This window comes from Nomascus leucogenys, chromosome 10 (genome assembly GCF_006542625.1).
Source record: "Nomascus leucogenys isolate Asia chromosome 10, Asia_NLE_v1, whole genome shotgun sequence".
Classification (NCBI taxonomy): domain Eukaryota; kingdom Metazoa; phylum Chordata; class Mammalia; order Primates; family Hylobatidae; genus Nomascus; species Nomascus leucogenys.
The window spans coordinates 62772370-62782510 of record NC_044390.1 but is presented as its reverse complement, the minus strand read 5'-3'; the positions used below and the strand labels follow the sequence as shown (position 1 = coordinate 62782510).

Genomic DNA, 10141 nt, shown 5'->3' with positions numbered 1-10141 from the left:
GGAGGCTGAGGCAGGAGAATGGCGTGAACCCCGGGGGGCGGAGCCTGCAGTGAGCCGAGATGGCGCCACTGCACTCCAGCCTGGGTGAAAGAGCGAGACTCCGTCTCAAAAAACAAAACAAAAAAACCATTTCTTTTATACTGAGCATGCAGTCTGCTATGGAGTTCTAGTTTATTCGATTCCATTTTTCTTTTCTTTTCTTTTCTTTTTTTTTTTTTTTGAGATGGAGTCTTACTCTGTCACCAGGCTGGAGTGCAGTGGTGGGGCGATCTCTGCTCACTGCAATCTCTGCCTCCCGGGTTCAAGCGATTCTCCTGCCTCATTCTCCTGAGTAGCTGAGACTACAGGCACACGCCAGCATGCCCAGCTAATTTTTGTATTTTTAATAGAGACCGAGTTTCACCATGTTGGCCAGGATGGTTTCGATCTCTTGATCTCATGATCCACCCTCCTCGGCCTCCCAAAGTGCTGGGATTACAGGCATGAGCCACCATGCCCGGCCCCCATTTAAAAAAAAAAAAAAGTGTTGATTGCCATGGAGGATTTTTTGTCTTTCTTTCTTTTCAGAGAGTGACTTTGTTTCTGAGACCACCGAGGATCTTGATATCACCCCTGTTAATGGCTGGGCACTCACAGTTTGAAAAGCTCTAGGGAACCCTCTCTTACTCTCCAGACAAGACCCACTCCATCCCCACCCTGACTCAGTGGTGCCTGGCAGTGCTAAGTCCTGATGTGCAATTATTCCACTCGTGGCTGCTTTCCTTGAACCCCCAAGACTCCCAGAAGGTGAGGGAACGCGTCTCACTTGCTTCCTGCTGCGGCCCCAGCTTCTGGCCCAGCGCCTGCCTAATCACATAGTGGGCGCCTAATAAACGTTTGTTGAGTGAATACATGAACAAGCGAGCTGGGGCCAGAGTCAGGACTGCAGCCCCGCCTGTGCCGCTCCCTAGAACTTGATAATTCTGCCCACATCACTTCCAAAGACCCAGGCAGCGGACCCTTCCTCGGCTCCTGCTACCCGCATCCAACCGCAGCTTAACCTGAGCCTCTTGCTGGGTCGAGCAGGACTACATTTCCTACAAGTCTCAAGGCCAGGACTACACCTCCCATAAGCCTCTGCTTCCGCCAGGTTCTGTGCCCTTCAGCCACCCGGGCAGCGAATTGCGTTTTTTCTCACTCCCCGCCCCCCGATTGCATCCCCTCCACCCTGCAGCCCAGGCCGTGCGCCCCCTCCCTCCCGCGATGAGCCTGCCTCAGTTTCTCCAATGAGACACCGCTAGGGCAGCCCCTTCCCCCTTCCCCTGGACCCCCCGATGAGGACGGCTGCGCTCTGCGGGGAGTGTGCACTGCCTGGCCGGTGTGCGCCACGGCTGCGCGTTTTGGTGGAAAGCCCTGGGCCCCTGCTGGGGGTTGGGGTTGGGGGCTGGGTCGCCTGCGCGGAGTGTTGCTGAGGCTGCGTCTTGGGTGCGCAGCTCCGGCCCAGCCTCACCCAGGGGAACGCCTCGCAGGTGCTCACGGACGATGGAGAGGTCCGCGCCCAGGGTGGGAGTCCGCGCTTCTGGGTGTGTCTGCAGCTCGGGGCGCTGGAGGGTGGGATGTGACCCCGAGACGGCGGCGGCCTGGCACGTGATGTATGTGTGTCCTTGTCTGATGTGTCGGTGTCCCCGATGGACCGGGTTCCAGTCCCAGCTTTGCCACTCCCCGGCTTGTGTGCCTTGGGGCAAGTGACTACCACGCGCTGTGCCTCAGTTGCCTCATCTGTACAATGGGCATGATTTAAAACTACCTGTCTCAGAGGGTGGTTGTGAGGACTGAGAGGTAATTCTGTACGTGTAAAACGCTGCGGACGATACCTGGCACAGACTAAATACTCATAAGAATAAATACATTAAATAAACTATGATCATGTATCTTTTGTATGAGGCAAGTGCTGTGGTTGTGTAATGTCTGCGTAACCTCACGGGAAACGTGGGTATTTGCGACCCGTGTGTCTGTGCGCGTGTCTGTGTCTGTGCTGTGGGTGTGTGACTCTTTGTATGTGTTATGTGTGCCCGTGCGTGTTTATGTATGTGATGTGTGACTGTGGTGGGGTTCTGTGTCTTTGTAACCTTGTGTGAAAGGTGTGTGTATTTGTGATGTGTGTGTCCATGCCTGTTTAGGTATGTGATACGTGCATCTCTGTGTGTCTGTGTATTTGATCTGTGTGCCTATGTCTGTGCTTATGAATAATGTGTGACTGTGTATATGTACATGTTTTATGTGTCTGTATGTATCAGTGTGTGGTGTATTTATGTGTATTTTTGCGTGTGATTTATGTAGCCCTGTATGTATGAGTTGTGTGTGCCCGTACGCATGTGTATGTAGTGTGTCTGTGTGTATCCATGTGAGTGAAGCTTGTGTCCGTGTGAGTGATGCATGTTACGTGTCCATATACATGCATGTGTTGTTTCTGTGTACTCATGTGATGTGCCTGTCTCTGTGTAGCTGCTGTGTCTGTTTCTATGTTAGTTCATGTGATGTGTGTTTCTGCGTGTGTCTGTGCAATTCCTGTCTGTGCATGTCTGTGTGACGTGCATGTATGTGATACTTGTGTCTGTGGGTATTCTTTGTTGCCCATTTGTCTAGGGACTGTCTGCGTGGCTGTGACTATGAGTGTCAGCATGTCACAGCGGTGTCCGTGGGGATCTTTGTCTGTGGCGTGTGCGTCTGTGGATCTGGGGCTTTACTTTGTCTGGGGCATGTGTGGGTCTTTGTGATGCTTTGACGTTCCTGCGTGGCCAGGTGCATCTGTGCTGGAAGCCGGCCTGCCTGTGAGTTTCCAGTGCGGTCCCTGCGTCTTTGTGTGTGACGTGTACGTGTCCCCGTCTGCTGATGGCTGTCCACCTTTGTATGTGATGCGCTTGTCTATGAGGGTCCCTGCGACGTGTGTCAGCTGTGTGTGGGCTGCGCGTGCCTGACATCTGCATCTTAGCGTGTAGCACATGTGTCCATGCTGGTGGCATGTCACAGCGGTGTCCGGGCCAGGCACCCGTGGGCCCTGCCCCCCAACCCCCGCTGCAAGTGTGTGCCGGTCCCTGTCTGTCCCTCCGCCTCCCATTTCCTCCCCTCCCTCCTGGCAGCCAATTCTACGGGGGAGCCAGTTGCCATGACGACGCTCCATCCTCCCTCCTCCCACCCTTCCTGTGACAGGCTCTCTGCTCCCCCAATCCTGGCTGCCCTCGGGGGCGGGGCCCTCTTTCTCGCCCCCCCCATCCTACCCTCTCCCCCCACCCCAGCAACCCCGGCTCCCCAGCATCTCTCCTCTGTCCGCCTCTCCATCCCTTCATCCGTCTGTCCCTTCAAAGAGGGGGAGGGGGGTACCTGAGCCAGCAAGCAGCCCCTCCCTCCCCCTGTCCTGCGTCTCCTGCCCCTCTCCTGGGCCGGGAGGAGGCCAGGGTCGCGCGGGTCCCCATGGCTGGGGGCTGAGGGCCCGCCCCCCCCTCCTCCCCAGCCGCCACCACCTCCACCTCCCTGCCATCCTCGACAAGATGCCTGCCCCCGGCGCCCTCATCCTCCTTGCGGCCGTCTCCGCCTCCGGCTGCCTGGCGTCCCCGGCCCACCCCGGTGAGTCTGTCGGGCCATCCGTCTGTCCGGTGGCCCCCACCCCCGCGGCGGACTCGCTGTCTGCCCAGGGGTCTGTCTGCGGGTCCTGCCCCGTCACCTGGTGCGCGTCTTCCCGCAGCCCAGCCGGGCCCGGAGCGGCGGGGACGGTGCCTCTGTCAGCAGGGCCTGTGGGAGGGAGGCTGGGGGCTGGGTGGGGAGGGGGCTCTGTTTGGGCAACATGTGTGTAAGCGTGCACGGATGTGTTTGTGCTGGTGTGTGCAGGAAGCCGAGGAAGGACAGGGCCTCTGGGAGAATTGGGGGCAGAGGACAGGAATACTATTTCTAAGGGGGACACAACACAGGAGGCTGTCTCTGGCTTCTGGAGAGACCCAGGGCTTGCGGAGTTCCCTTCTCTGGGTCTTGGGCTGGGGATAGAGGACATCGGTGTGCGCCAAGCGTCCCTAAAAGAGACAGATCTCAACCCCACAAACTGGGGGGTTCCAGCATGGGGCAAGAATCTTCTCCCAGCCTGCAGCTGAGAGCTAGTCCTCCTCCCCAATGAGGGGTAATGAGACTGTCCATGGGAGCGTATTTTAAATTCTGCAAGCTCCAGGCTTCACTATCACTCCTCTTTCCTTCAGCCCTCATTGGAATTCATCCAAGCCTGGGGTGAGGGGATGGGGTGGGGTGAGGTGGGGGGGGGTGGTCCCAGTTTGGGACGAGAAGAAAGACCCCACCCCCAATCCAACCACTTGGGAAGGCCCCAAACTACAACTCCCACAATGCCTTGGGCCATTCTGCACCTCTGCCAAGGGACCCTGGTCGCAGAGCATCATGGGAGTTGTAGTCCAAGACGTGCCGGGACGGGAGGGGGCAAGATTCCGGTATCCAGGGACTTGAAGCTGGGACCCCAACCCAGCCCTGTGCCCACAGATGGATTCGCCCTGGGCCGGGCTCCTCTGGCTCCTCCCTACGCTGTGGTCCTCATTTCCTGCTCTGGCCTGCTGGCCTTCATCTTCCTCCTCCTCACCTGTCTGTGCTGCAAACGGGGCGATGTCGGCTTCAAGGTGAGGTGCATGAGGGGATTCAACTTGGGGAGGAAGACTCCAGCAAGGCCTTTACCCCCTACACAGGTGGTTGGTGGGGAGAAAGGGGCAGTAAATCCGAGAGCACCTTCTAGCTTGAAGCTATGGCAGGATCTGGAGCCTTGGGATGAGAAATGGGGGATGGAAATTGGGCTGGGACTGGGAGACAGTTACAAAAATGAAGGGGAGACAAACTTCAGAGAAAGGCGATGGCGTGTCTCTCAGCCCTGCTTTCTTCCACCCCTCTTCTCCTCTCCCGGCACCAGGAGTTTGAGAACCCTGAAGGGGAGGACTGCTCCGGGGAATACACTCCCCCGGCGGAGGAGACCTCCTCCTCACAGTCGCTGCCTGATGTTTACATTCTCCCGCTGGCTGAGGTCTCCCTACCAATGCCTGCCCCGCAGCCTTCACACTCAGGTACTGCCCCACGCCATGACCAGAATCCCATGGTGTCCCGGGAAAGGCCAGATGTTGAGTGTGTTCCTTCAGGGGCTGGGGCGGTTGAGACCAGCGGCAGCCAATGGGAAAGGCATAGGTGGGAGCCCTGGAATCTTGGAAGCAGCCCATGGGGAGGCAGACAAAGATCATCTTGGTGGAAGCCATTGCTTAATCCAAAACCAGATTTGGGTATTCTTGTGGGGCAAGCAGTGGTGAGATTAGCATAGAGCACAGTCTCAGAGGCAGCCAATGGGAGGCTGAAATCACATCATAGGAGCTTGGGATGCTAAAGGGAAGGACTGATTGGATGCTGGAGTCTTGTGAGCAGCCAACGAGGAAGCTGAGATTCTGACATGGAATGTGGGTGGCAGCCAATGAAAAGAGAGTGATGTCTGCTCTGACCCCAGTCCCCACTGACCTGGGGTGTGTTGGTGGCACTCGGGAAGGGAGAGAGACTCAGGGGCTTTCCCCTCTTGCCCTCCCCAGACATGACCACCCCCCTGGGCCTTAGCCGGCAGCACCTGAGCTACCTGCAGGAGATTGGGAGTGGCTGGTTTGGGAAGGTGAGTGGGCTGGGGAAGGGAGGCAGGGCTCCATGGATCCCGAGCTGTCCTCCTGTTCTGTGTCCACACCCCTACTTTCACCACTTCTCATCTGTCCCTCGCCTCCTCCCCGTGCCCCCTCAGCCTCCCATCGCCCCTCCGTCCACCTCTCACCGGCTCCCACCCGCCCCATCCCCGACATCTGTCAGTCAGCGCCTCCCTCCTCACTCCATTGACCACTCTGCCGCGCCACCCGGCTCTCCACGCGTCCGTCCGTCTGTCCATCCTTCCATCCGTCCCTGCATCCATCGGATTCTGGGCCCGTGAGTGTCTCACCCCATGTCTGGTGGGGCTCAAGGGTGGTGGGATGTGGAGGGAGAAGCTGGGAAGGAGCCGCGGGTTGGGAGCTGTGTGGTGGAGTGGAGCTGGTCCCAGGGGACGGGGCTGGGGAAACGGCACTCGCTGACTCCTGGGTGCCCCTTGACCAGGTGATCCTGGGAGAGATCTTCTCCGACTACACCCCCGCCCAGGTGGTGGTGAAGGAGCTCCGAGCCAGCGCGGGGCCCCTGGAGCAACGCAAGTTCATCTCGGAAGCACAGCCGTACAGGTACTGAGGGTTTCTCAGTGGGTGTGTGCCTTGTCGAGGTGACATTCAGGAGTGGAAGGAGCGCTGTATGGGGTCACACCTGGAATTTACCTCTTCCCGGCTGTGCAGCTCTGGCAGGAGAACTTCCCTCCCTGAACCTCAGGTTCTTTCTCTGGACCGAGCTAAGGGTGGGAAGTGAGAAGCAGGATGGTGGAGGAGGCGGGAGCACAGAAGCTGAGCTAGAGGACTGCTCCTCTCCCCTGGGAGCCTCCGGATCTTCATCTGGAAAGTCAGTCCAGGAAGCCCCAGTGTCCTCATGAAGGGGGCAGCTGAGAGTATGTGAGATTCCCATGTTCAATGTTGGGTACCAGCTGGTACTTCCCTTCCTCAGGCCACAGACTAGGTCCCTGAGCAGGTGCCCGAGCAGGCCACTGTGGAGCTCCATCCCTGCCCTGCTTGGTCTCTACTCCACTCTCAGTGCTTCTAGGATGGGGTCTAGGTATACATTTGCCAGATAAATTCCTTGTGAGGTAGTGAGTTCCCTGTTTTGGAAAGGGTGTGTTCGCAGAGACCCCTTATCAGAACAGTTGTAAAGGTGGGCTTTACCCTGAGAAACACATTGGGTTTTGGCACTCCCTCGCTCCAAAACCTCCCATGGCTCCCTACTGCCTACAGGACACATCTGCTCCTCCTGACAGCCCACAGGCCCTGCACAGTCTGACACAGTCCCTTTCCTTCCATTGTCCCCCTCACCCCAGCCAACCTGGCCTCCTCACTGACCCTCCCCACGGAAGCCTCTTCCCTGCCCCAGTGCATTGGTCCTTGCTACATTCTCTCTTTAGAATATCACTCCTTGCTCAACCCCAGGTGTGGATGGGGCCCCTTCCCTTCCTCAGGCCTCAGCTCAGAGACATCTTCCCTTACTCCTCCCCTCCTTCCAAAGAGGGTCCTGGGATGCCCCACCCCGTCATGGCGTGTGTTTTCTTCATAACCCATACCCCAGGTTGTCACTATATCATCTGCTTACTTGCTTATTGCCTGTCTCTCCCTAAACCTGTGCCAGCAACCACTGGCCACATATGCGTATTACATGTAAGCTAAGATGGGCACGGTGGTACATGCGTGTAGTCCCAGCACTTTTGGAGGCCAAGGTGGGAGGATCACTTGAGGCCAGAAATTGGAGGATGCAGTGAGTTATGACTGCACCACTGCACTCCCACCTGGGCAACAGAGCGAGACCCTGTCTCTATTATATAAATAAATAAATAAAATGTAAGCGAATTAAAATGCAATCAAATTAAACACATTTCCTCAGCCACCCTCATCATATCTCAAGTGCTCAATAGCCATCTGTGGCCAGTGGCTCCCCTGGTAGGCAGGGCTGGTCCAGAACATTCCCACCTTCGCAAAGCTCTGTTGGACAGTGCAGGTCTCTACTTGCAGCAGCTCAGGGTCCGTGTCGTTACCCGAGCACAAGTGCTGTTGGCTCTCAGTAGACGTTTGCTGAGCGAGCCACAGACCTGAGATCAAATCCCAACGTTCCCATCATTATCAGCTGTGTGACCCTAGGCAAGTCGCTTCCCTCTCTGAGCCTCTGTTTCCATCTGGATCAAATGGGGATCATCATCCTGCCTAGCAGGTTGCTGGGAGAATTTGACAGCAGAATGGCCGGCCTTGGCCAGATTCGTGGGTGTGCAGTGAATCCTGGCTTCCTTCTACACTAGCCACCCCAAGTCTCCCATGCTGGGAACTCCAGCCACTTGTTCAAGCCCCACACATGGCAGGAGCCTTACGAACACTTTGCTCCCGCCTGTAATCCTAGCACTTTGGGAGGCCAAGGCGGGCAGATTGCCTGAGCTCAGGACTTGGAGACCAGCCTGGGTAAAAACCTATCTCTACAAAAATACAAAAAATTGGCCAGGCACGGTGGCTCACACCTGTAATCCCAGCACTTTGGGAGGCTGAGGCAGGCAGATCACGAGGTCAGGAGTTCGAGACCAGCCTGGCCAACATGGTGAAACCCCATCTCTACTAAAAATGCAAACATTAGCCAGGTGTGGTGGGCAGGCACCTGTAATCCCAGCTACTCAGGAGGCTGAGGCAGGAGAATCGTTTGAACCCCGGAGGCGGAGGTTGCAGTGAGCCAAGATTGCACCGCTGCACTCCAGCCTGGGAGACAGCGTGAGAAAACAACAACAATAACAACAACACTTTGTTGCACGATTCTTCCACCAAGCAGGAGCAAGAGACAGTGTTCTCTTGAGGACACACAGCATAAACAGCAGAGCCGTGGTTATACACAGGCAGTAGAAGGCTGGGTACTGGCAGTGGCCCCACAGCACACAAGTGGCTCTGCCTCCCACCAGGCCCCAGTAGGAAAATAACTAGTAAGTTACTGTGCACCCACTCCTGGCCGGACCCTGGGCTGCAAGCCTGAAACGTTCTCATCCTCCTGCAGACCTCCAAGCCAGTCCTTCTCTCCGCATGTGTTTACTGAGCATCTACTAGTCTAGGCACTGAGGACACAGGCAGGAAGACACACCAAATTCTCATCCTAGGAGAGCTCACCCCCTAGTGGAGAAGACACACAATAGATAAATAAAGAAAGACTTTTTTTTTTTTTTTTTTTTTCCAAGTCTCACTTCAGCCTTGAGGTCCTGGGCTCAAATGATCCTCCTGCTTCAGCCTCCTGCATAGCCACCATGCCTGGCTAACTTTTATTTTCATTTATTTATCTTTTTTTGTTCAGATGGAGTCTTGCTTTGTTGTCAGGCTGGAGTGCAGTGGCGCAATCTCAACTCACTGCAACCTCTGCCTCCCGGGTTCAAGCGATTCTCCTGCCTTAGCCTCCAGAGTAGCTGCGATTACAGGTGCCCACCCCCACATCTGGCTAGTTTTTTGTATTTTTAGTAGAGATGGGGTTTCACCATGTTGCCCAGGCTGATCTCGAACTCCAGACCTCTGGTGATCCACCCACCTTGGCCTCCCAAAGTGTTGGGATTACAGACTTTTTTTTTTTTTTTTTTGAGACAGAGTTTCACTCTTGTTGCCCAGGCTGGAGTGCAGTGGCGGGGCCTCAGCTCACTGCAACCTCCGCCTCCCGGGTGCAAGCAATTCTCCTGCCTCAGCCTCCCGAGTAGCTGGGATTACAGGCATGTGCCACCACGCCCAGCTTATTTTGTATTTTTAGTAAAGACAGGGTTTCACTATGTTGGCCAGGCTGGTCTCGAACTCCTGACATCAGGTGATCCACCCACCTCGGCCTCCGAAAGTGCAGGGATTACAGGCATGAGCCACTGCACCCAGATTATTATTTTTTTTTTTTAATTGTAGAGATGGAGTCTCACTATGCTGCTCCAGCTGGTCTCAAGCTTCTAGGTTCAAGCCATACCTCCTGCCTTGGCCTCCCAGAGTGCTGAGATTTCAGATGAGAGCCACCATGCCAAGCCAGAAATGCACTTTAAAAAGAGAAACTGTCAGCTGGGCGCGGTGGCTCACGCCTGTAATCTCAGCACTTTGAGAGGCAGGCGGATTACCTGAGGTCAGGAGTTCAAGGCCAGCCTGGCCAACATGGTGAAATCCTGTCTCTAATAAAAATACAAAAATTAGCCAGGCGTGGTGGCACATGCCTGTAATCCCAGCTACTCAGGAGGATGAGGCAGGAGAATTGCTTGAGCCGGGAGACAGAGGTTGCAGTGAGCCAAGATTGCACCACTGCACTCCAGCCTGGGCGACAGAGCAAGACTCTGTCTCATGAAAAAAGAGAGAGAGAGAAAGAAACTGTCAGAGAATGACAAGTACCATGAGAAAATGAGGCAGTATGTGACAGAGGGGCCACCTTGGACAGGACCATCAGGGAGGCCAGGTTGACTTGGAGAAGTCAGCCATGCAAAGCATCATGGGAAGTA

General features: G+C 55.8%; 1 protein-coding gene across 1 annotated transcript in view; it reads left to right on the top strand.

Moving 5' to 3' along the window:
* Window positions 1–1180: 1180 nt before the first annotated feature.
* Window positions 1181–10141, top strand: part of LMTK3 (lemur tyrosine kinase 3) — a 28905-nt gene continuing 19944 nt past the window's right edge. Inside the window, 6 exon segments of the mRNA XM_030820981.1 lie at window positions 1181–1529; window positions 3491–3603; window positions 4516–4649; window positions 4934–5084; window positions 5592–5668; window positions 6136–6254. Coding sequence (XP_030676841.1) covers window positions 1522–1529; window positions 3491–3603; window positions 4516–4649; window positions 4934–5084; window positions 5592–5668; window positions 6136–6254 — 602 coding nt within the window. The 5' untranslated portion in view covers window positions 1181–1521.